This window comes from Anser anser (genome assembly GCF_964211835.1).
Source record: "Anser anser genome assembly, chromosome: 22".
Lineage (NCBI taxonomy): Eukaryota > Metazoa > Chordata > Aves > Anseriformes > Anatidae > Anser > Anser anser.
This window is the reverse complement of record NC_139743.1, coordinates 9,536,964-9,561,788: the sequence shown is the minus strand read 5'-3', so window position 1 is coordinate 9,561,788 and position 24,825 is coordinate 9,536,964. Positions and strand designations below refer to the sequence as shown.

At 57.9% G+C, this 24,825-nt stretch overlaps 2 protein-coding genes across 6 annotated transcripts; both read right to left on the bottom strand.

The window, feature by feature from the left end:
• Nucleotides 1–10,490: 10,490 nt before the first annotated feature.
• On the bottom strand, nt 10,491–15,163 carry CHEK1 (checkpoint kinase 1). Of its 2 annotated transcripts, none has more exons than XM_083808159.1 (12): nt 15,041–15,163; nt 14,394–14,617; nt 14,213–14,277; nt 14,075–14,144; nt 13,815–14,003; nt 12,903–13,049; nt 12,731–12,826; nt 12,549–12,657; nt 12,049–12,226; nt 11,179–11,310; nt 11,001–11,102; nt 10,491–10,776 (listed from the first exon to the last, which is right to left on the bottom strand). In XM_083808159.1, exons 1-12 carry the CDS (start codon nt 15,109–15,111, stop codon nt 10,681–10,683), a joined length of 1,479 nt encoding a protein of 492 aa, XP_083664285.1. In that variant the 5' UTR covers nt 15,112–15,163; the 3' UTR covers nt 10,491–10,680. The 2 variants fall into 2 exon arrangements, with proteins under 2 accessions (XP_083664285.1, XP_083664286.1); XM_083808160.1 differs by having other exon boundaries at nt 12,903–13,007.
• A 148-nt stretch (nt 15,164–15,311) lies between these two features.
• STT3A (STT3 oligosaccharyltransferase complex catalytic subunit A) lies at nt 15,312–24,570 on the bottom strand. 4 transcript variants are annotated; one of them, XM_083808148.1, is made up of 19 exons: nt 24,434–24,457; nt 23,734–23,821; nt 23,286–23,409; nt 22,930–22,990; nt 21,939–22,060; nt 21,362–21,507; nt 21,044–21,134; nt 20,260–20,366; nt 19,680–19,844; nt 18,704–18,884; nt 18,001–18,156; nt 17,731–17,822; nt 16,838–16,993; nt 16,518–16,706; nt 16,327–16,443; nt 16,150–16,252; nt 15,879–16,067; nt 15,685–15,800; nt 15,312–15,599 (listed from the first exon to the last, which is right to left on the bottom strand). In XM_083808148.1, the coding sequence occupies exons 3-19, from the start codon at nt 23,371–23,373 to the stop codon at nt 15,561–15,563; spliced, it is 2,118 nt and encodes a 705-aa protein (XP_083664274.1). In that variant the 5' UTR covers nt 23,374–23,409; nt 23,734–23,821; nt 24,434–24,457; the 3' UTR covers nt 15,312–15,560. The 4 variants fall into 4 exon arrangements, with proteins under 4 accessions (XP_083664274.1, XP_083664272.1, XP_083664275.1 ...); XM_083808146.1 differs by lacking the exon at nt 23,734–23,821 and having other exon boundaries at nt 24,434–24,570; XM_083808149.1 differs by lacking the exons at nt 23,734–23,821; nt 24,434–24,457 and adding an exon at nt 24,085–24,158.
• Nucleotides 24,571–24,825: the final 255 nt, after the last annotated feature.

The following is a 24,825-nucleotide window of genomic DNA, read 5'->3' as shown; positions in this document are numbered from 1 at the left end:
AAAAAAAAAAAGACAAAATCCTTCTGAAGCCAGCATTTGCCTTGGCGGGACATCTTCGCTCCAATGGACCTTCCCCTGCCCGGGGACGCCGCGGCCACGTGCGGTGCTGCGGGAGGAGCAGGGGAAGCAGTCCCCGCTGTTGGCCGCCACCGCTTTGAAGCTCGCGGGGCAGGAAATGAAGAGCTGTCTTCAAACAAAAGCTCGCCTCCTCCGGGATGGGGAAATGGGGAAAAAGGAGACAATTTCCTCCATCTCCCCAGCCAGCTTGTGGGGGGAGATGGGTTTCTTGAAAGGGGATGTGCAGCTTGCGAGCACCTCGAGGCTCCTCCAGCCAGCCTCGGTGCTGCGCCGTTTCTTCTCCTCGATGCAGCCAAAAATACAAATGCATGGGGGGGGAGTCGGAGGGTGCTGGAGCTGGTTGCGTGGAAGGGACACAAAGTACGCCCCCAGCTCCTGGCCTTGGGGCTCCTGCCTGTCACCGGCCCCTCTGCAGGTGGCGGCTCCTCCTCTCCCTCAGGTTTTCTGCTCATTAACACAATTAGGTCTCATCCGTGCTATTTTTATGGGGATTCACTCTTTTCCCTCCATCCTTCCCCCCACTGTATCAGTTGGCTCCACAAAAAATATCACAGCTCCCCATGAGCTTTGCCAACCATTCACTTAAGGGGTTAGGTGGTTTTCTTGTTGTTTTTTCTTTTTTCTTTTTCTTTTTTTTTTTTTTTTCCCAGTGAAAAGTGGCTTTTTGACCCAAACACACATTTTCATAGAGAAGGTTTATTTTGGCTGAAAGCCTTTTTTTTTTTTTTTTGTGTGTGTGTGTGTGTGTTAAAAAGAAATATGGGAAGGCAGCGCTGAGCGGCTGGTGGGAAGGAGGCTGCACGAGAAAGGGTCACTCCTGCAGAACATGGGGGAGGAAAAAAAATGTTCTGTTTGTGCTTTTTCATCAGAAATACCAATGAGGGAGTGACTCATTCCCAAAATCCCCTGTCCTGTGCTGTGTCTGGCCCTGCCCGGCTGCAGCCGCTGAGGGGTGAAAGCCATCACCTTGCCCTTGCTGACGGATGCTGTGGGTCACCCCTGTGCATTTTTGGGGCTTTTTCTGCACATCCCTCAGCTCCTCCGGGTGTGAATTTTGCTTTGGTTTCGCTGGAGGGGGTCAGGGCTTTGTGCTTTGTGATGCTGAGCTGCTTCACCCAGCAGGGTAAAAGGCAAAAAGGCAGCAAGAGAATGGGCTCTCCCTGCAGCAAGCAATAAGAGCACTTGGGTATTAGAAAATATTCTTTTTTTTTTTTTTTCCCTTGATTTTTTTACAGCTATTATAGTAGATGGGAAAACATTTTGCCCAGTTTCTCTGCATTTTGGCTGTTCAGCTCACAGAGCTGCTCTGGTGCTGGGTACTGCAGCCATAAAATCCTTCCCTGTTTCCTTTTTTTTTTTTTTTGCTATTTTGAGACAAAAGAAATGAATTTGCAGGAATTCGGCTTGCACCAGAACTTGGGGGAGGGGAGGGTTGGCACCCTGGGGCAGAGGCCATGTGCCAACTGCTGGTCCAATACCACAGCTTGCCGGGTCCTGGGGACTTGCCTAATCCCTTCTCCCACCGGTTTAGATTTTGGCCACGGCAGCACGCGGTGACGATGCTTTTTTTTTCCCGTTTCCTCATTTCTACATTATCTCCTTCATCCTGACCCCATGGGCCCCGTGGTTTTGGTGATGGGGAGCGAGACCCCCAGGTGGCTGCTGCCAGGAAGGAGCAAGGAACGGCCCCAAAGCAGCGCTGGGTTTCTCGGGGCACTGGGGCTGCACCCACAACGAGCCCGGCCTTGCTGGGGGGGGGGGGGGACTTCAGGAGGGCGCTGCAGGTGGGTTGCCTCCAGCCGCGTCTCCTGGATGTACCTCAGGCCGGCGCTGCAGCTAGCTTCTTCCCGGTCACGTCTCCAGCTCCGTCGTCTGGATGAGCTTCAGAGCGACGTGGGGAGCTTGTCTCCACTCCTGCTCCAAGCCCTTGTTCCTGGGTGGACCTCAGACCTACGCAGGGGGCTTCTTCCTGCTCCTGGTTTCAGCCCCATCCCTGTATGGCCCTCGCACTGACATTGCAGGTAGCTCATCTCCAGCCCTGTCTCTAACCCCATGTCCTGGTTGGACCCCAGAACTGTGTTGTAGATACCTTGGCCTCAGCTCTGTCTTCAGCCTGGTCTCTCAGACCTCAAGCCAACCATGTAGGTTGCTTGTCTCCACCCCTATCTCCTTGACAGACCTCAGACTGATGTTGAAGGTATTGCCTCTCCATCCCCAGCCCCTGAGGGACCTCAAACCCATGTTGCAGGTTGCTTTTCTCCATCCCTAGCTCCTCGAAGGACCTCAGACTGATGCTGAAGGTATCTCCTCTCCAACCCCATCTCCTGAAGGACCTCAAACCCATGTTGCAGGTTGCTCGTCTCCACCCCTAGCTCCTGAAGGACTTCAGCCCAATGTTGCAGCCCATCTCCACGTCCCCCAAGTTCCCCGGCTGCCCCCCAGCCCCAGCCACCATCTCACCTTGCCCTCGGCGCCCATCCCCGGCTCCGGGCGCCCCGCGAGGGGCTGTGCCGCAGGAGGGGCTGGAGACAGGCGGAGGGGAAGGAGTGCCTTCCAAATTGACAACATATGGCCGTGCCTTATCCCAGGGCCCAGTAAATAGGTCTTTCATGCTGGGCCGGTTGCCATAGGAGCAAACACGCAGGAAATATCCCAGATAACTCGAATAGTGGCGAAAACATATGTTTTGGATAAAACCCGGCAGAAAATCGCCCCATTTAACCCCTCCAAGGCGTTTTACCCGCTCAGCTTTAAACCCTTCCCCCCCTCCCCCCCCCGCAATGCATGTACAGGGTGGAGAAACTGAGGCACACCCTGGGTTGCACTAGGATGGGCATTTTTCTTGCAAAATCAAGCTGCAACTGCTCGCTCCAAGGAGTGGTTTCACTGCCTCCTCCTCCTCCTCCTCCTCCTCCCTGCAGCCGTGTCGCCCCTTATCAAGACGGATGCCTCCACGTGAGGCTCTGTGCTCGCTCCGCACGCACTGCACTTTGATTTGCCAAGGAATTTGCTCTGCTTTTGCTTTTTTTTTTTTTTTTTTTTTTTCCTTTTCAAGCCTCAGCCAAACCTTCTCTTATCACATCTGGTGAGCAGCAGCCCCTCCGAGCGCTGCAAAGGCGAGAAAGGGAGGCCGAGCCCCATCACCCGCCAGGGATGTGGCCAGAGAGAACGGGCCCTGTGCCCCTTTTGCCACTTCACAAAACAAATTTCATCACACATCTCCCTGCTGCTGGCAGCCCTCACCTGCCGGCTGGGCTTTGCACCCACCTTCCTTGCAAAGAGGCATTTTTGGGGTGCTAGCAGGAGGATTGAGCGGGGGGATAAATGGCTGGCAAGCAATGGTGCAGCTGGCACTGGTTCCTATGGCCCCGGTGCTCTGCTTGGTCTCAGGAAGGGGAAAGCTGAGGCACAGTGTGGGGGCAAGGCTGAAAAGCTGCTGCCGGTGTCTCTGGGTTCTGCAAAGTGCTGTGAATGTGTCTGCATGCCTCAAACACCCCTGGATGATGCAAACATCCCTTTGCACTGCAAACACCTCCAAGCACTGCAAGCATCCCCACAGGCTGCAAGCATCCGAGTGAGCCACAAATATCCCCATGCACCACCACCATCCCTGCATGCACGAATGTCCCCGGCACGCTGCAAATATCCTCAAGCACTGCAAGCACCTCCACGTGTTGCAAGCATCCCTGCACGGTGCAAACAACCTCGCAGGCTGTAAACATCGCTGCGCGCTGCAAACATCTCTGCGCGGTGCAAACAGGCTGCAAACATCCCCGTGCACTGCAGCCATCAAACAAAATAGGCTGTGGGGCAGTGGCCCAGCGAGCAGTGGCTGCGCGCATTCGCCTTGCTGCAGTCCGCCCGACCTGGGATTTCTCCTGGTGCTGTCGTGTAAATACTGCTGACGGGAGGAATGTGAGAGCACGGAGAAGAAATCCCCTTCCCTGGTCAGAGCATTGCCCCACTGCTTCCTCCCTCGCAGAAAGCCCCCAAAATGCTCCTTATCCCCTCTCATTCGCCTCCGCAATTTTTTCCCACCTTTATTTCAGGACATCCCTGCCCGCAGCTGCTCTGCAGATGCGATCCCAACCTCATTTTCCCTCCTCAGCTGGCGCTTTCATTTTTTTTCCCTTTTTCTTTCTTTCTTTCTTCCTTTCTTTTTTTCTAAACGTTCAGTGCATCTCCCGCCGCCTCCTTCCCCCTCCCCAGCTCTATTATGGGTTTGTGAGGTTTAGCAAAATAAACACAGCCTAACCATAACCCTCCTAATGTGCTAAATCACTGGAAAAGCCAAAACAGCTTTGCAGGGTGGCTGAGGGCTCGCGGCAAGGCAGCGGCAGGCCCCAAGCTGCTCAGCCCTCCGAGCAGAGCACGGCAGATGCAATTATTTTTGTGGCTTTGTGCCCCTTCTGCTCCGCTGCCCTGTGCAGCGCAGCCCCACGATGCTGTTGCGATGTGGGTCCTTGGCTGCAGGTCCCCTCGGCTCGGGGGAGGGACCAGAGGTATTTTTGAGCCCCACAGCCTGGTAAAACCAGCAAGAAAATGCTAGATTGAGGAGGGAGCAAAGAAAAGAGAGAAAACCCTGCAGGGCAATAGGGAAAAAATGTATTTTCCCTGCCAAATCTTTGGCCTCGCTTTCCTCCCCATCCCCAGAAAATCCACAGGCAGAGCGTCCCAGCGGGGACCAAACACCCCTTGAAAGCCACTTAAAGCTTGAGCACCCCCCCCCGCGCCCCAGGGGCATTTTGCCTGTTTCTGTGCTGTTTTTGTGCTATTTGTTGCTGTTTTCCCCCCGCTCTCAGCTTTCTTCATGCCGCATTCAGGTACTGGCCAGGGGCTGCAAAGTGGCTGGGAGCTCTGGATGTTTTTTTGGGGGGCGTTTCAGGCTGCTTTGGGGTGAGAGCACTTTCTCCCCACCCTGCCCAAGAATGTTTCTGCTGATATTAAACCAGACCTGGAGGCACTTCGAGCGAGCCGACTTCCTCGCCAAAAAATGACCTCAGCCTGCATGTTTGGGAGGCTTTCACCTATTTCAAGTGTTTTCTCTTTCCTCCTTCTCCCGCCCATGGATGTGGGGTGCTACAGCAGTGCTGACTCCCCCTGATACTGGGGGATTGCAGCTTTTATCCCACAAAACCCTCTCGGCTGCTTGCAGAAGGTTGCAAGCAGCAAAACTTGCAGGTTTGTGCAGGAGGCTCCTGAGCTGCTTTCCCCACACGGGCTCCCCTGCATTTTTGCTTTTATTAACATGGCTGGGGCTGTGTTGTAGAGCAGGACGCGATGTTGGGTGCTTTTTGACACCTGCAATGGTTTTGCAAGTGTGAAGCCATAGCCTGAGCCTCAGTCCAATCCCTAGGGCACCTCTGTGGTGGGGAGCGCTGAGGAGAAAGCAAGGAGAGAGTGCTTTAAAAAGGAAAATGCTGGATTTGGGTGGTTTTGGATGGAATTGCTTCATCTTTATTTTCGCCTAGCTTAATATTTGCTGCCAAGGGGAGAGCAGCCTGTCTCCCCGGGGAGATGTTGCAGCTCATCAGAGCCAGCGGTCCCCGAGACACCCAGCTGGTGGGGGCAGCTCAGAAACTAGAAGCACTTCTGCAGGAAGCAAACCTGTTGGATTTCCAGTCCCTAAAAGGCTGATGTTAACAGGAATATTCCAAATTTATCCCTAAAAACAGGAGAGGCAATACTTCTGACATTCCCACCTGCCCAAACCTGTGCATCCTCATCTGCAGCTGCCTCCCACACCTCCGCCCTGCACCCCGCAGTTTGCACCCCTGTGGAGCAATCTGCTCCACGCATCCTATTCTTGCCTCCTGGATCTGCACCCTATACCCTACATTTCCACCTCTCACCCTGCACCCCATGTCTGCATCCCGTAAATATATCCCACATCTGTAGGCTGCACCCTGCCTCCCGAACTCGCACCCCTCATCTCCATCCCGCAGCCGAAAATCCTGCATCTGCACCCTTCATCCCACGTCCTGCGTCTGCCTCCCCGCACTGCACCTGCCCCCATATCTACATCTCGTACCCAGCACCCCGCGTCCTGCACCCCAAAATCCCGCATCCACGTCCTGCCCCCTGCCCTGGCTGGCCACGCAGGGCAGCTCCCGCGGCCCCATCCCAGCCCTCGAGCAGGCGCGCAGTGCGAGTGCCGCGTTCCCAAACCAGCACGAGTGGGGCGCGGAGGTTTCCCTGTCCGCAGGGGCTCCGTCCCCCCCCCGCGAATCACCGCCCCGTCACATCTGGCAGACAGATGTGGCCGCACGCGCCAGGCTCTGCTGCCCAGATGGGGGACGAGCGGTGCAATCCCTGTACGGGCCAGGCACACGGCCTGAAAGCAGTGGTGTTTCCTTGGGAATTTACACCTCCTGCCCTGCGAGGTCCCCACGCGTGGCTGGGCCTGTGCTCTGGTGCCCTGGGGACAGAGCATCCCTGTCCCGCATCTACATGCCACATCTGAATCCTAAATCCTGCTTCTGCATCCCCTGTCCTAAGTCCTGCACCTGGCATCCTGCATCTGCATCCTGCTTTCCACTCCTGCTCCTGCATCCTGTGTCCCACACCCTGCTTCTGCACCCTAAATCCTGCTTCTGCATCCCATGTTCTGTGCCTCGTACCTGGCATCCTTCATCTGCATCCTATCTCCCATGTCACCTGTCCTGCATCCCCTATCTGCATCCCAAACTCTGCTTCTGCATCCCATGGCCTACATCTGTATCCTAAATTCCCCGTCTCACACCTGCACCCTTAATCCTACATCTGGCCTTTCATCCCGTCTCCTCCAACCTACATCTGCACCAAAAATCCCAATTCTGCAGGATCCCCTATCCTATGTCCTGCACCTGCATCCTAAATCCTCCATCCCACATCCTAAATTCTGTATCTGCATGTAAACCTTACTTTCCACATCCTGTGTCCTGTCTGCATCCTAAATCCTGTATCCTGAACCCTCCGTCCCACATCTGCATCCTAAATTCCACTTCTGCATTCCGCATCACGTATTCTGTTTCCGTGTCCTGCATCCTACATCTGTGATCCTGTGTCCGCATCCTAAATCCTGCATTCACATTCTAAACCCTACTTCCCACATCTGGATCCTAAATCCCGCATCCTGAAGTCTCCATCCTGAATCCTCCATTATCGCCCTAAACCCCACCTCTGCATCCCCTAACCTGCATCTTGTAATATACCTCTAGGACCTCGCATCTCCATCCTAAATCCTCCATCCCATGTCCTGCATCTACATCCTAAATCCTGCATCATCCATCCCACATCCTGCGTCCTGCATCTGCAACCTAAATCCTCCATCCCGTCCTAAATCCTGCATCTACATCCCAAATCCTGCAACCTCCATCCCCCCCGCCAGGACCCCGCAGGGAGGTCGCAGCAGCCCCGCCGCGGGATGCGCTGTGGCCGCCGTCTGCTTTACAGGCACTCGGGGCTCCTGACGGCAAAGTAAACTGTGGCAGCCGGCGTTTACCCAGCCCAAACAAGCAGCACTTCAGCCTGTTTAACGTTTCCTTCCCCAGAATTAGTGGGGAGGTGCTGAACCGCAGCGAGGGGCCGCGGGAAACCCCCCCCCCCTTCCCACTTATCGCGCGGAAAAGGTGCCTTCATCCAGCGTCTTTGTGCAAAACGAGGGAAAAGCAAAAAGCCAGGAAGGAAGGGGCACGTGGCGGATGCGCTGCCTCGGGGGCCGCGGTCGGGGTTCGCACCCCGGTGCGGGCTCCCGCAGGGAGAGGCGCTGGGGCGCCATGAATTTGTGATGAGCGGCCACGGGAGCTGCCCCCGCCGAGCCGCGCCGCCCGCGCTGGCGCTAATGTTGGTTTAAGGCATTTTGCACGCTCCGGTGCCTCTCTGAGAGCGCCTTGTCCCCGGCCCCTTGCTCCCGAGCGAGCCACCGCCGCCGGCCCCGCACAATGGGCGCTTTCAGGGGGCCGCTGGCACGGGGCAAGCTGCCTTGCGCACCCCCCTTGCCGCGGCAGCCCCCGGGGGGACGCGTTCGGAAACGAGGCGCTCGGCCCCTGCGTCGCCCACCGCGACGCCCAGCGCACGGGGCTCAGACCCGTGGGACGCCCCAAAACCCTGCCAGCGCCGAGGAGCAGGGCGGGAGGACGGCACGAGGGGAACAGCGCGGGGCTGGGCCGAAGGAGCGGGTGTCACCGCGTCCTGGGCCGCGGGAGGTGACCCTGGTGCCGTGCCACGGGGACGCCGCGGGGGGAGGCACCTGCCCGCGGCCACAGCCCCCGCGTGGCTTCGTGGCCGCACGTTGGCCACGCTTCCCAGCTCGCGGCCTGCTGGAGAAAGCGAAGGGATAACAGCAGGAAAACGAAGCCAAAAATCCCGGGGCTGGGGGAACAATCGGCGCCGAAAACAATCCTCGTGGGATGGACGGGCCTGGCGAAGGCGCAGGGGCAAGGTGGGGCGCGAGCGCTGCGTGCCCCCCGCTCAGCAGCACAGCCCCTCAGCCCCTCGCAGCTCCGGCGGCGGGACGCGCCCTGTGACCCCCAAAACGACCTGTTTATAGCCAAAACAGCGGCACGTAATGGGTGAAAAATGCATTGTTGGGGGGGGGGGGGGGGGGGGAAGAAGACTAAACATTTTTTTTTTCCCCAAAAAAAGAAGCCAAACTTCTTCCTTCACAGGGGACGAACTTCCCACTTGTGCAATGAGTTGTGTCTGTCCCAACCCCCCAAAAACCTTATTCCCAGGGTGCTCCCAAAGCTTCTCCCTCCCCCCCACCTCCCCCAAAATACAAATCCCCGCCAGGCCCACCAGGGAGCCTGGGGGGAGTGAACCAGAAAACCCTGTATTCAGCCTAATTATCCCCCCGGCTGCAATCTGTGATCTCTGGGACAATTAAAAGTGCTTAATCCCAGCTGAAAAGCAAACAAGGTCGGAGGCGGCGTCTTCCTGCTTCCCCCTCGCCCGCTGCCGGGGTCTCGCTCCCGGCTGCAATATAAATATGCAATTAAAAATCCCCAAAAGGCCTCGCTAATTGCTCTGCCAAAGGGGGGGTTCCCACCGAAAAAAAGAAAAAGGTCTGGGGCCAGGGCAGGGAGTACTAAAAAAAAAAAAAGTGGGGGGGGGAACAAGTGAAAAGGGCTTTTTCCACCCCAGTAATTGAAGCCAAGGCAGCTGCTGGGTTTTGGGGATAAATTGTGTTGTGTGGAGACATCTTGGGATGGGTTTTTGAGGGGATGCTTTTTTTTTTTTTTTTTTTTTTTGCCGGGGGGGGTGTGTGTGTTCCCCAGGGGTTAATCTCCAGTCCTCCTCTCGCTCCAGTGCCAAGGACCCCTGGCAGCTCTCAGATCATTAACCCTGCAGAAAAGCAATTAGGGAGGCTGGAAAACAGGGCAGCTGCTGCCCTGAGAAAACGCAGGAAGGGGGGGGGTCAGTCCTGAGCCCCCAGCCCCAAGATCTTTGGGGGTGCATTAACAGGCTGCTTTAGGGCCACTCAGCTCGGTGAAGATCCCTGACCAGGCCTGCTGGCTGAGCACCACGGCGCCATCAGTAGGTTTCAGAGTGAACGAGCCTGTGCTCCGCCAGGAAGCCGCCTGGTGCCAAATGAGGAGGGTGGGTGTACGCGGACATCTTGAGTGCATTAAACGCCGATTTAAAGCAAAGCCCTGCGTCACAGGATGCTGAAAAAATGCTGATGGGGCAATGCTGTGAGCAGCTCCAGCCAGCCTGAGCACAGGCTGCTTCACGTCCCCACCCCAGCATTTTTTTGGGGTGATTTTCAGCCAGATCAGTGCCTGGATGAAGAGAGCACATGGAGAGGGACCTGCAGGTCCCATGAGAGCTTAGCCTGCAAGGGAAAGGCTTTTTTGGGGGGTGGAAGACATGCAAAAGCAGCTTTCCTCACTACAGGGAAACCCCCTCCCTGCTGTTTGCATGGGGCTGAGATTCCTCCAAATGATCCCAAAAAGGCAATATTGCACCCAAACCACCCCCAAAAAGATGGAATAAATATACTGCACCAACAGCCAAGCTTGCAGAGCGGCGGTGCAAAACAGCCCCCAACCCCAGAGAGGATTTTGGCTGCAACTCTCAGGGACAGGGGAAACAACTGATCCCATGACTGGTTTTTATTGAACCCATTTCCCTGCGCTCTGCCAGAGCCAGGGACTTGCATGGATCAAATGCGGGGCTGTACAGACGAGCCCCCCCCTTGCACTTTAGGGACCCCCCAGCACCCCATGCTGGCTGTGGCTGGACAGGACCCATCGCACCCACACCGATCCGGCCCCCTTGGCAGGGTCTGCCCCCCCCCTTGCACTCACCCAGCCAAGAGGAGCCGTTCTGGGTGCCCACCGCCTCGCAGCCCAAACGCAAAAGCACTGCGATTTTGGCCAATCTTTCCTAAATCCTTTCCAAGGAGCGCAGCCGCTCGCAGCCAGAGGAGCTGCTGTTTGATCCCCAGGCTTTATTGAACCTTTAAAAGCTGCGGCCGGCACAGAGCCGTGCTGTGCCCTGCAGGCACCGTCCCCAAGATGCTCGCAGCGTGGGGCCCTGGCGTGTGGGTGCTGGGGGGCCCTGCAGGAGCCCCCTGGGCGAGGAGGAGGAGGAGGTGGAGGAGGAAGAGGCAGATGGGGCTCAGGTCACAGGCAGCCACACTTTCTGGGTGCTGACAATGTCGCTGAGCTTGCCTTTGATTTTCAGGAAATGCCGCTTGAACTCCAGCCCGTCGCCCTGCGCAGGGAGAGACGGTGGCTCGGTGCCTTGCACCCACTGTGCACCACCCTGCACCCCCCCATGCGCCGCCTTGCACTCCCCGTGCAACACCTTGCACCCTCTGTGCACCTCCTTGCACTCACCTTGCACCCTCTGTGCACCTCCTTGCATTGCTTTGCGTTTCCCTTGCACCTGCCACGCACCCGCTGTGCACCCACCCCGCACCCACCACCAGCACCCACCTTGGAGAGGCGGAAATCCACCAGAATCTTGCTCTCCATTTCCACGAGGTTCACCTTGAAGATGAGCTTGTTGTTCCTCCTGTCCGTGGTGGAGATGGTGACCTGCAGGCAACAGTGACGGGGGGGCCGTCAGGGGGGGCTGGCAAAGGCCCCCGCCCCGCCGCGGCCCCGTCCCCACCTGGTTGGTGCAGCTCCTCTTCCAGCCGTAGCCCATCTTCTCGCAGACCTCCTTCAGGCTGCGGTAGGAGCCGTCGGCGTCCAGCTTGGTGAAGAAGCGCGTCATCCTCTTCACCAGCCGCTGCCACGGGCTCTGCGGGCACAGCGCATCCTGGCGTTACGGGGGCTGCCAGGCAGCACCCCCAGCGCCGCCGAGCTGCGTCCCCACGGGAACGCCGCCCAGCTGCACCCCTGCGCCCGCGCTCCCCCCTTCCACCCGCCCCAAACCCCGGCCTTGCTGCCTGGCTGCAAGCTGGTGCACCCCCCTCCCCACATCCCCAAAAGTGCACAAACGCAGCAAAGTTGCATCCCCGGTAGTGCGAAGTTGCATCTTTATATGGGAAATGTTGGCAAGCTGCACCCCCTCATGGCAAACGTGGCGAGTTGCATCCTGGCACACTAAATACCGCGAAGTGCAATCCTGAATACTGCAAAGTTGCAGCCCAAACACTTTAAATAATGCAAACCTGCACCCCTAGTGTTGCAAATTTGCTCCACGCTACTATAAATTCTGCAACATTACATCCCAATTATTACAAATGCAGCAAACTGATACATATATATGCTGCAAAGCTGTACCTCCCGGTACTACAAAGCTGCATCCTGGCAATACAAACACTGAAAAGCCGCACCCCCAGTATTGCAAAGCAGCATGCCGATATTATAAATACTGCAAAGGTGCATCCTGAAATGATAAATATTGCAAAGCAGCATCCCCAGTCCTGCAATGTTGCACCTTAGTACTATAAATCCTGCAAAGCTGTATCCCAAAGATTGCAAACTTGCATCCCGATATTATAAATACTGCAAAGACGCATCCCAACGGCAGCACCTGCGAGGAGCCCGGGGTGCCGAGGAGCTGGCTGTTGACCAGCATGTGCTCGGGGCAGGCGGGCTGCGAGAAGCTGATGCCCTGCACGAGCTTGTCGATGCTGCCCGTCCCGCTGTCCCAGAGCGCCGCGCCGGTGCCAGGCTCAGGCTGCGATGTGGAGTAGCTCGCCTTGTCCTCGCTGAAATGCAAGCAGAGACGGCACGTTAGTGCCTGTAGCTATCGCAAACAGTGACGCCAAGACTGCAAAGGGGATAATACACGACTGTGGGAACTACACCAATAGGTTCAATTTATATTGTAGGATTTTGCGGGACTGTCTCCGATTGTGCTTGCACAAACAGGATAAGTAGGGGTCCACACACGCGCTAGGTTGGTTTCCACCACACCTCCTGCTTACAGAGTTACAACACACACAAGAAAAGCTCCTGCTCGCACAAGGGTGCACGCGTTGCAAGGAGGTGACATGTGGCAACTACACGTGTGTTTGCAAGCTCACTCACCCGAGCACACCCTTCACCGGTGAGAAGTCCATGTCGGAACGGACGTGCTTGGAGAAGGCGCTGGGCGAGTCGGTGACACCGCCTGAGGACACGCGAGCCCGCTTGACACCTGCCAAAGGAGGAGAAATCCAGTAATGTGCCCCAATCTGGGGCGGAAAGCACGTTTTCCCCGTGCCCCTTACCCTTCTTCAGGGGCTTGCAGTACCACCGGTCCTTCTTGATGTCGGAGATGGTGATCCTCGCCGTCGGGCTCTCCGTCAGGATCTTGTGCAGCAAAGCTGAGGGAAACGGGGCAGAAATAGCAAATGCTGCGTGGCACCGGGTGCTGGGTCCCGCTGCCTGCCGGCTGCCTACCTAAGGGCGCCGAGTCGATCTTCCTCCAGGGCGGGAGGTAGGTCTTCCTCTCCTTCCAGTCGCTGTACTCCTGGCAGCTGTCGCTGGGCTGGTCCCAGGGCAGCTCTGCCGGCAGGGCAGACCCCGCTGCGTTAGGGCAGCACGGCCCTGGCCGGTGCAGGGCAGAATCCAAAGGGGAGAAGCAGAGGGAAGGCCACAGCCAAGAGGGATTTGCACAAAGGGCTTTTGCAAGGGAGCGTTAATAAATGCGCTTTCCACTGTGCTTTTAAAAGGGTGTGACGTGCAGAAGCGCACAGCGTGTAAAGAAAGGCGTTCCAGTGTGCAAAAGCCCTGCAGTGCGCAAAAGCCTGGTACAGCACCAGATGCGACACCACAGTGATCAGCTGCACGAGGCATCGCTGCTCTGCTCCGCGCAGCGGGCACTGCTGGGCAGCTTTTGCTTCTCACAGGAGTTTGGGGTGAGTGCAGCACGGCCACCCACCAGCCAGGGATGGCCGCAGGTGCACAAAAAGCTGAGAACTGCCCCGTGCAGACGGCAGCGCTGGGCTGCAGCACTGGCATCGGGCAGCTCCCAGCTCCCCTCTGCGACCACCTCTCTCCAGGCGCTTCGTCCCCTTCCCCTCTGCATTTCCTCCACCTCGTACGCCCACCACTTGCATCTCCCCACGCATCTCGTGTCTCACCCTAGGCATCTCGTGGATGCCCCCGTGCGTTCCATACCTCCCCGACACGTCTCACACATCCCCCTTCTGCATCTCGCGCACCCCTTGGTGCATTCTGTACGTCCCCTCTATGCACCGCGCACACCACCACGCGTCCCCCCCGTGCATTTCATGTGTCTCCTTCTGCACTTCCCGCGTCCCCCCTGCCTCCCACCACTCCCTGCGTGCTCCGTGGGTCTCACGTGCCCACCTCCGGCCAGCATCGCTGTCAGCACCACGCCGCACGCCCACACGTCCACGGGCTCGGCCCTGAACTCGGGGCGCCGCAGCAGCTCAGGGGCCACGTAGGGCAGGGTGCCGCACATCTTGTTGAGCAGCCGCTCGCGGCCGTTGTGCTTGAAGACGGTGGCCAAGCCAAAATCGGAGATTTTCAGGTTGTCTGGGCAAAAAGAAAAAAAAATTGGTTAAAGGTGGGCAAGTGGCGGGCACCACGCTGCCCCTGGCACGCACCTCGTTCGTCCAGGAGCAGGTTCTCTGGCTTCAGGTCCCGGTGGGTGATGCCCATGCTGTGCAGGTAGACCTGGGGAAGGGGAGCAGGGTCAGACGAGGCGGGGACGTTGCTGCTGCTGCTGCCGCCGCCACACTCACCACGCCGGCAATCAACTGCTGGAAGAAGCGCTGTGCCTCCGGCTCTGGCATCCCGATATCTGGCTCTGCGGGAAAGCAACACCGCGGGGATGGGAATTGCAGTTGCCAGCTGCGCAAGGGACAGATTTTTTAACGCAGGGCTTTAAAAACATGCAGGTACATTTCGGAGCGTGCAGCGTACCGATGCGGTCAAAGAGCTCGCCGCCGCTGCAGTACTCGAGGAAGAGATACTGCGTGGCACCCTCCCGCCGGTGCCCGTAGAACTTGACAACGTTCTCGTGGTTGAGCATCTTGTTGATGCAGATCTCCTTCTTGATGTTCTCTGGGCAGTCGGCCGCCCGCTTCATGTCCACAATTTTGACAGCCACGGCTTCCTCAGTGCGGCGGTTCACCGCCAGCTGCACCCTAGGGGTGGGAGTCAAGGGTGGGCGCAGAGCAGCATGCAAGGGGTGCAAGGAGAGCGCACGATGGGCGTGCAGTGGGTGTGCAACGCAGCCACAAGTGGCAGGCAGGTAACAGGCAACGCGCGCACAAGCAGCCAAGCAACAGGCACACAGCGGACATGCGGTTGGCGTGCAACGGGCACGCAGCGAGCATGCAGAAGGCGTGCAACAGCCGAGCAGCGGGCACGCAGCAGGGGCGCAGGGGGCACGCAACGGCTCAGCAGCAGGCAGGGAACGGGCGTGCAGGGGGCACGCAAGAGCCTCGCAGCAGGCAAGCGGGGCAAGAGGCCGGCGCGCACGGGGCTGGCCGGGGGCACGCAGCGGGCGCGCGGGGGCCCCGCCGCGGTGCGCCAGAACCTCCCCAGCCCGGCCCGGCCGCACTCACTCCCCGTAGGCGCCTTCGCCCAGCGTCTGCACCAGGTCCCAGTCCTCCACGAACGGCACCGGCCCCGCCATGGGCCCCGGCCCGGCCCCGCCGCGCGCCCCGTTCCCGCCGGCGCGCCCCGGCCCCGCCCCGCCCTGCGCGCGCAGCGCCCGCGCCCCGCCCCCGGCCCCGCCCCCCCCCCCCAATTTCCCGCGAAATGCCCGAGAGCGGCAAAACCGCCCCCGGCCCCCGGCCGGCAGCGGAGTTGGGAAAAAAAGGCAAAAAAAAGGCGTTTTGGTCGTTTTTCTGTAATTCCCCTTTAATCAGCCCTGGCGAAGCCGTTACTCCTGATTCGGTGACAGTATAAAAATCCCAGCCGGGCACGCTGGGCAGCGCCGGCCCGGCTCCTCCTGCGCGTATGAACGGTATAAAAAGAAAAAAACAAAAAGACAACCCCCCAAAAAAACAGAAAATCAAAAATATTTCTGCTTCACAGGCAAAGGCTGGGTCAGTGCGGTGGGCGGCTGGGCCGGCGGCGGCTCTACGTCCTGGACAAGCCGCGGTTATCCAAATCCTTCACCTGCAAGAAAGGAAAGGCTCAGCTGTGGGAGCGCCGGGGTGGAATTCCACCTTGTCCCACACCCGGGCTCGTTCCACCGCCGTACTTTGTATATTCGGACCAGCCAGTGCTCTGTGGTGTACGCCTCCTCCAGCACGTCCAGCTCGAAGTCCTTGTTCCCAATCTCAGCGTTCCTCACCCGGTCGTAGCCCGGCGGCCGCTCTGCAAGGGACAAGAGGCAGCGCTGTCCCACCACGTCCCCGAGGCCTTTGGGGCACGGCGGTGGCACCGGGGACTTACTGGCCTCGGTGTAGACCTGCCCGAAGCGGTAGTAGCACATCTTGTACATCAGGCAGTTGAGTAGCACTGGGGAGCCCTCTCGGTCGACGCGGAACTCCCCCGTGGGGGTGTAGTAGTCGTGCTCCTTGATGTGCCTGCCCGTGTCCGTGCTGCCCCCGATGCGCACCATCCACAGGAACTTGTTGATGTCTGCAAGGCGACGGGGGACGAGGCACTGGGGGTCAGAAGCCAACAAGACACTGGGGAGGGGGAGAGCGCTGCGGGACCTTACCGTCGGAGGAGTACCCGGTGAGGCCACCGAATATCACCAGCACGTAGCTGACATCCAGCTCCCTCATGATCTCGTAGGCTTTCTCCTCCGTCGATGCCATTGCCTGGAAGGGACGCAGCGGCTGTCGCGCCATGCGGAGCCCCTGGGGCGGCGGGCAGGCACAGGGCAAGCACCTACCTGACCGACGCGGGAGATGTGCGTGTTGTTCCAGGTGTTGTTGTCCACCAGGATGGTTCGGTTGGCCATGGCGGTGATCTGGTAGCCGTAGTCCCACCAGGACATCACCTTGGCGTCCTGCACCCAAACACCACGCGTGCCATCAGTGCCTCGGCAGGTGCTGCCGCCCACCGAGGCTGACGCGCGGTTACCTCTGGCGTGTTGTGGCGCAGCCAGTAGTAAGCCTCTCTGAAGTCGTCGAAGATGATCCTGCTGCCGTCCCCACCGCGGGCGGACAGCACGATGGACGGGGAAGAGTACGCCTCGCTGGTCACCCAGGTCGAGTGGAAGGTGTAGGTGATGAGAAAGAAAGCCATGACCAGGATCATGCCGCTGGCAACCTTGTAGAGCAAACTGGCATCAGCACCCCAGGGAAGAGGCCATCAGCCTCCGGCACTCATCCCCACCAGGACCAGCGGCCGCTTTCCTCTCCCCCGCAGGTCTCCCCATCATGAGCTGGCGCAACACTCACTTCATTTTTGATGGGGTAAGTGGAGTCTTGCTGCTTTTTGCTCTTCTTGTCTGGTCGGCTGATATCCAAGTTCTTCATGTATGTGGACAGCACCTGAGAAACCCCGATGCCGGAAAGGATGCACATCACCGGGGCCAGCACCAGCATCAGACGCACCTGCGGGCAACAGCAGGACAGTCAGCGCCTGTCGGAGAGGAAAGCTGGGCAGAAAGCAGAGGAACAGAGAAATTACATGCAGTCCCTCATCCTGCACCTCAAATTCAGCAGTAACAGCAGCCTTGAGAGAAACCCTTGGGTGATTTTCTAAGAGGACACAGACTGGAGGACCAGAGCTGCTGCAAGGGAGGTTCTCTGAAGTCCTCAAAGTCAGCCAACATGCAGAAATGACCTCAATTTAACAGCCATGGGCAATCTTTCGGATTATTATGTGGAGCCAGGAATTAACAGATACCTCCACACACAGAAATCAACTTGTATTGAGGGCTTGGCAAGAGTGATAACGAGCTCATAAGCAGCCGTTTGTCTTCAGTCCTGCCTGGACACCTGGAGAATTTGTTTGGTTTTGCAAGTCAGCTATGGGAGACCAGGAAAAGCATTCAACTGCTCCACCCAAGAGCGGGTCGTAGACCGCAGTGCTCAAAAGGACACGCATTAATGCCCAAAACAGTAAGTTTTGCAACGTCATATTCCCTCACTGCACAGAGGGGTACATAAACCAGCTTTAGGGAAGGGAGAAAAGCCTCATGAAAGTTTCAGCTGCTCAGGGAAGAACAGACATTACCAACAAATTCAGAAAAAAAGCCAACTCCATTAAGACCATCTCATCATCCTGCTCGTGCCCTGGTCACACCCGTGACAGCAGACACCGACACTCCGCAGGCAGCAGCCCTCACCATTACGGCAGAGAAGTACATGCTGGTCACACCGTACATGATGATAAAAATGCGGGCATCTGAGAGGTTACTGAAGCAGTAATAGAGACCAACTGCAAAGAGAAAACAAATAGGTGAGATTCGCCTCAGCAATCTGCTGCCTGAAACAAAACCCAGCTGGCAGAGGCAGGCAGCACACCATGACCCGCTTCTGCTCCGCACGGCTTTGTACAGCGATTTAATAAACCTGGGGTATGTCCGAGGGTCCGACCACAGCAGCACTGGGCTCACCTGGGAACATGAAAACGAGGAGCTGTAGGTCAAAGTAATAGGAGGACCAAGTGGTGGGCTGGTGCTCCGAGACAGAGGCGATGATGGGAATGTTGTTCTTTGCATAGGAAGGATCCAGCAGGGAGTAGAAACGTCCCGTCCACGGAGAGATTTTCCCTAGCAAACAGGATAAAGTCACGGTCGATCCCAGCGCAGCACAGCCAGCAATGCCCATACGTTCACTCCCAAGGGAAGCATGTGCAAAGCTGAATGAGCAATTCTCATTTAACACCTCCGTTACTCAGAACTGTTCTTTTAAAAAGGAAATAAAGTGCAATTTTATCCTAAAAAGACTCCTCCCTCATCCAACCAACCCCTTGTAGCATCTCTATTACTACAGATCAGCATTCAGCTTCTGAAGCATCAGCTCAGCATCCCCAGTGAGGTCTGAGTCACGGCAGGTTTCTCTGCATCTCGCACCACCTGGCGCCCAGACCTTACGGCTGCATTCTAAATATTTTCTTGCTAATGAACACACTGGGGCAAGTCCCATCCTCCACGTTAGAGAAGAGCTTGCAGGCACTGAAACCACAGTGCAAGCAAATAATGCAAAATCATGACCAACAGATTGCACGCTCTTCAAAGTATCGAAAGGAGGCAAAGCCGGCAGTGAAACGCGCTCATCATCGCCACGAGCGGGGCCTTGCCGGGGAGCTCGGGCTACCTGTCAGCATCAGCACAGCCCCGATGGTGAGGAGGACAAAGCCAACCAGGGAGATGACGCTCCTGAAGAGGATTTCAAACTGCTGCGGGTTCAGCTTGCTGCGAAGGTAGTCTACAAAGGCATGGATCTGACACAAGCCGAAGACGCCAAGGGCAGCCATGTGCTCCGAGGAGAGGACAGGCTGCAGGCAGGGGAGAGCATGATCAGACACCGTGCAGAACGACAGCTGAGTCGCACTCGATACCAGCTTTTTTTTAAATATATAAACAAATCACTTCTCAGCAAAATCACTGCTTAAGTCATAGGAAGCCATCCCCTTCCCGCAGACAGTGAACGGCACAGCTGGTGCGAGTCACTTTCTTATGTCAGCTGTAATTCCCAGATAGGAATTCACAAGCAAAAATAACTGAGAGCCTAACCTCATGCTTGTAACCTCTCCTCATGTTTAATTTTTTAAGCCCAAAAGACCTGGATTCCACATGCCAGGCTGGTAAAGGTGAGCAACAGGCACTACATTAAACTGGTTCTCTTGAAAATGCAGACGACTGCTCAGAAAGAGCGCGCATTTTTCCTGCTGTACTAAGATGCATGCTGGCGTGAGCATTCCCTGCACTGAAAATGGAAACTTCTTCATGAAAGACAGCCAGTGCCAGGAAGGTTATCAGCAGCTTATCGCTTTTAAAGTCATCCAGCCTGCCCTAAATCAACAATAGCAGTACAGCCACGTTCTTCTCACTCTGAAGAAAGGCTGCATTTCAAAGGCAGGCAGGCACCACCAAAAGCTGGTCGCTGCTGATGTTGCTGTTTGTTACAACAAACCTGTGTAACAGCGCCTAGACTTCGAAAGTCTGTCCTACCCACTTACAAACTCCGTGCCAAAGGCAAGAAGAGAAACCAGGTGCCAATTCACAGTTGTTCTGCTACAACCCACAGAACTACGACCATCCTTGCGTCTCCAAATCCTTCTGTTCCCCACCTGAAAGCCAACAAAGGAGATCTGCATAGAGAGGATCGTTCCCAAGCAGTAGACAGTGCAGTAGGCTACGTAGATCCTGTGGGAGAAGCGTCCGGTCAGCATCAGCACAAGAACGTGCAAGGGGATCAGGTTAATCAGAAAGACGTAGCCGCCCCATGAGGAGACCTGGCAAGAGAAAAAAAAAAAAATGCAAGTTCCAGGGCTGAACACACTGCGTGGCAGGGCTCCAACTGAGCATGTTTGATTTTCCTGGGGTCACACGCAGGACTTTCACTCGGCTGTAACCCTGAGATCCGCTCTCCCCAAGGAGGACACTGTTCACAGTCACAGCTGTCAGAAGCCCAGATTTTTCAATGCCATTAATAAAACCTTGCACAAAAAATGTTACGGCATTCAGTTTTGGTGGGTGGAAATTAACGAAGACAGCATTCGTTTCTTTTTCACACTCAGTCCCGGACAGAGGTTTAGTTCCCTGACTGCACAGACACGAGAACTGCACGCCGTACGCTTTCGGTCACCGTACCAAGAGCAGTCACCCCAGAGTCAGAAATACCTCGGTGCCATGGAAAGGAACACTCACCATGTAGAAATAGGCAAGGGCACACATTGCTGCCCAATAGATAGAGCCCGTTTTTACAGCTTTGATCCACATGTAGTAAGTCAGCAGCATACAGAATATGGCGATACCTGGGTGGAAAGACATGGCAAGGTCAAAGCAAGCTTACATCTGCCCTGAAATGTCATTTAATCCCTGGGGCACACCAGAACACTCTCATCACATTAAAAAAAATACATCTATCTTTTCGCTGTTCCGCCAGAACGTGGAACAGCACACCTTGCACAAAGAGCCAAGGAAAATGGTTTCAGTATCTGATTTCTAGCTTGAAACACAGCGATGTTTGTGTCATACTCTAGGTAACAGCCTACGTGGCCTCTTCTGTCTATACCAGCTAGCCCGTCTGGACACACTGACTCCTCATGTGGTCCCGAATAGCTCAGCTAGGGCAGCGGAACCTGGATTTTCCTCTGCCCTAGGTGGGAGCAACAAGATTGCTGCCTCTGCCAGTCCCAAAATCATTGCCAGAACCAAGACAAAAGCCTGGGGGAGCTGCTGAACAGCTCTAACGCTAAGCAGTTTGTGGAGGTGGCAAAACTCTTTTTGACTTGCAAACAAGGATATTTGCAGAACTGGGTGTGGAAACACTCTCCCTCTTCTCAGCCGAGAACAGCCACCCAGCTCAGAGCAGCGCGGTTTGGTTAGCGCATCACAGCTCTGGCACGGTTCCTTGTCACACGCTGCAGCACCTCCAGCAGCAGCTCCCAGCACACAACAGCCATTACAGGTTTCCCTGCCACAACCTCACCTTCATTATCGTAGGACCCAGCCACAGATCGAGAGATGTATCCAGGCACAACTGCGATCATGGCAGCGGCAAGGAGTCCTGCCCCGGCATCCTGGGAAACAGACAGAGGGTAGGAAAAGCCGTCAGCCTTTACAGTTCCGGTTATCTACGCACAGACGTGCCTCGGAGGAATGAACAGAAGTTGAGCGTTGGAATGAAACTTCAAAATAGACCTTCCATTTTCCAGGAGCTGTCAGTTCTGAGCAACAGTCTCCTCTACAACAGCTAGCAAAAAGGCACACAGCCCGCCCCCAGGGCACACCCAGACCTTCCCCGTACCTTGAGTTCTTTGGTGAGGTGGTAAGTCACTATGGTGGTGAAGGAGGAGAAGAGGGGTGCCAGGAACACGCAGACATTCCGGATGTCGATGGTGATGTGGAAGAAGTGCAGCACGTGGTAGATGGCCGCCGATGTGATCATCAGGCCTGCGGGACGGACACGACACCGTCAGCAGAGCACGGCTGGCTGGCTCGTGGCACCAGGGTGCCATCTGAGCAGGGCAGACAGAAGTTTTGGAGGGACGGAGCAGAAAGGAGCTGCTGCCTGGTGCACCTTGATGAAGGGCAACCCCAAACCGCCCTCCTCTCCCAGCTGGCGCTCTGAATGAAACCCAGATGCATTTAAGTGGAGCGTGACGCCACCCAACTGCCTCCGAACGATGGCAGCTCTGCCTCGCTGCGATCAGAATTGCATTTTGCTGCTAGCGGGTGAGCGAAGGAGCCTGACGTGTTGCTCTCTGCACAGAGCAGCTGCAGGCACCGCTCCGCTCCACGTACTCTAAACGCCGCTCCCAAATCTGCACCCTGACAACTCTGCATTGCACAAGGTGTGTTTTAGCAGAAGCCTCCTGGCTTACCTGGATAAATGGTTCCACCGATAATCCTGCCCAAGGGGTACCATGCTCGGTCATCAAACCAGTTGTGGAATTTATAGAAGCCCTCCTCTGCCAGGAATCGGGTCGTGCGGTAGTTAAAATACCTGTAACAGCAAGAAGCACTGAGCACCTCCGCACCCAGGCACTGGTGTGCTGACCGCTCACGGCGCCTCAGGTTACAGTCTCAGCTCTTCAGGAGCGTTCAGGAAGCGGGGCAGCTGTGGCAGGCCAAACTGCGTGCCCAGCACTTAGCGGGTTATAAGCGAAACTCCTGATCAATTAATGGGGAAAGGAAACCGCTGCGCGTGCCGTTGGTGGTGAATGCTGCCCGTGCACCTGGTGTTTCTGCAGCAAGCCACGTGTCTGGGCAGCCTTCTCTGAAGTCTATGGGTAAGAGAGCGCTCTGAGGGCCGGCCACGCATTCTCTGCGCAGATGGAAGCCTCTCTGCCTCCAGGCAACAGCACTTTGCCACACGCCTTTGTTTTACTCATACTGAGACACCATCAGAAAGAGCAGGGCCACAGGGGATCCTCCATCCATCAGCACGGGCATGATAATTTTACTCCATTTCGCCTCTGCTGCAGAGTATCGCCTTTGGTCCTAGCAAGTTTAAAAGTCATTTTGCAAAGGTGGCATTCTCCCTGGCTTCTGATTTAATTGGCAACAACCCTGGGACAGCAACGCAGGTGGTACTAGGAGCCCTCCCTCCAGGCTCAGCTAGAGAACATCCCCAGCCCAGCGTTAAAGCCGTGTCGGGCGATCGCCCTGACTTAGATCCAGACTCCAGAAAGAATCCTGGGATCTGAGAAGTGAATTTTGGGTCTGGAAAACTAAAAGGTAGCTGTTTGTACTGAACAAATCCTCCATCCTCAAAGGGGAACAAACTGACACCAGCAAACAGCACTCAACATCCACGTGCTCCGTAAGAGAAAAACCCAGCAGGTCCCACGGAACCAGAGAGAAGACACTTACGGGTCAAACTCATGGATGACACTTTCAAATCTTAAGACAGAAAAAAGCCTTGTGGAAAAAGCTGCAAACACAGAAAAAAAGACAGAATGAATCTTCAGCATTTGCAGGGCCAGAGTTGCATTAAGTTTATCCGCTTTGTCACTGGGTGAAAATTGTTTCTGTCTTAAATCGGTCACTGGAAAGACGCGGTTTCCAAAGAGCAGGTACTGAAAGAATCACAACGTTCACTGAAATCGCACTTTAAAGGCAGGCGGGAGCTTGGTGACCTGTGAAAGAACAGAAGGAGAAGCAGAGGCAGTTCCCCCCCCCCCCCCCGAGTCCCAGCAGCCACCCCGTGTGCCCGGAGGCAGACTCACACAGCACCGCTGCCATCGACAGGATGAGGAGCTTCAGCAGAGTGTCCTGCTTCTCGTAGGAGAGCCGGAGAAACCCCAGCTTGGTCATTGTCACATTAAAGGCAGCGAGAGGACGCGCGAACACCTGGACAAGAGCAAGGGGGGCGATCAAAGGGCGAGCCGACCGCAGCCCCAGCACAGCCCCGGGAGCGCCACGACCCCCGGCCCCAAACGCCCCGCTCCTGCCGCGGGCCGCCAGCCCCCGTTACCCCGCCAGAAGCCTTCACCGGGCCGCGTCCCCCGCCCCGACGCCCGGCCTTCCTCCTCGCACCCCTCTCCCAGCCCAGAGCCGCCTCGGCACGCGCAGGACCGAGCCGCAGCCCCTCACCCCCCCACCCCCCCACCCGCCGCCTCCTGCCCGCTCCCCTCGCGCCCAGCTCCAGCAGCCCCCGGAGCAGCCGCTGCTCACCCGGCCAGCTGCCCCGGGCCTCGGCCGAGCTCGCTGCTTCCCGCCGGGCACCGGGCGTTCCCTCGGGGCAGGGGCCGCGCTGCTCTACCTGCGCACGGGACGCGACCCAGGCGCGAGCTTTCGGCGCCGGCACCGACAGCGCCCGGGCGGCCCCGGCGGAGCGGTGCGGGGCGCGCAAACCCCGCAGTGACCCCGAGGCGCCGGCGCTTGCCCGCCGTTGCCCTGCAGCCGGGCTGCGCGGCCCCTGCCCGCCCCCGCCGAGTTCCCAACGCCCAACGCGTCCGTGCCGGGGGCCCGCCGGGCCGGGCCGGGCCGGGCCGGGCCGGAGGAGCGCCGGGGCTTTGGTCTGACCTCCTGCGGCCGGGGGCAACCCGCGGCGCCCGGCGCTACGGAAGCGAAACCGCGGCACAGGCGACGCCTCCCTGCCCCTACGCGAGCACAGCCGGTCCCGTAACGCGCCGCCTCCGCCCAGCCGGCCCGGGCCCGGCAGGCCCGCCCCAGAGCCCCCCGAGGGCCCCGCGCCCCCCGCCGAGGCCGCCCAGCCCCGGAGCCCACCGCAGGCCCGGCGCCGCCCTCCCGCCCCCTCCCGGTGCCCGGGGCGCAGCCGGCGGCCGCCCGCGGCCCCGGCCCCGGCGGCCCTCGCCCCCCCCCCAGACCCGGGGCCCCGCAGCCCCCGGCCCCCCCCGCCCGCGGCCCTCACCCTGGCGCCGCGCTCGGCCCCGCCGCCCCGGCCATCCGCCCCGCGCAGCCCTCCCGCCCCCTCGCGCGCCCCATTGGCTCGCCCCGACGCCACTCAAGCGGCGCCGCCGCTCATTGGCCGCGGGGCGGGGCGCGTCGGCGGAGGGCGAAGGGCGAAGGCGCGGCCGGGCCGTTCCGATTGGCGGAGCGCGGGGCCGGCGGGGGCGGGCGAGCGCGAGCAGTGACGTGTCCGTCCCGGCTCGGGGAGCCCCGCGTCACGTGGGCGGATGCGGAAGCGGGCGGCGGCCGCCACGTGGGTGCCGCCACGTGGGGGAGGCGGGGCCGGGCCGGGCCGGGGGCAGCGGGGGCGCCGCGGGCGGCTCTGAGCCGGCGCCGGGAGCCGCCCCCGGCTCC

Coding starts and splice junctions, on each gene's coding strand:
- CHEK1 (XM_083808159.1), bottom strand. CDS start 15,111: ATGGCGGGGCCGGTGCCGTTCGTGGAGGACTGGGACCTGGTGCAGACG. Junction 12,227..12,548: donor CCGGTGAAGGGTGTGCTCGG/GTGAGTGAGCTT, acceptor CTTGCATTTCAG/CGAGGACAAGGCGAGCTACT. Junction 10,777..11,000: donor TGGATTTCCGCCTCTCCAAG/GTGGGTGCTGGT, acceptor CTCCCTGCGCAG/GGCGACGGGCTGGAGTTCAA.
- STT3A (XM_083808146.1), bottom strand. CDS start 23,373: ATGACCAAGCTGGGGTTTCTCCGGCTCTCCTACGAGAAGCAGGACACT. Junction 18,885..19,679: donor TCTCCTTTGTTGGCTTTCAG/GTGGGGAACAGA, acceptor CCCTGCCTGCAG/CCTGTCCTCTCCTCGGAGCA. Junction 16,253..16,326: donor ACATCTCCCGCGTCGGTCAG/GTAGGTGCTTGC, acceptor CGTCCCTTCCAG/GCAATGGCATCGACGGAGGA.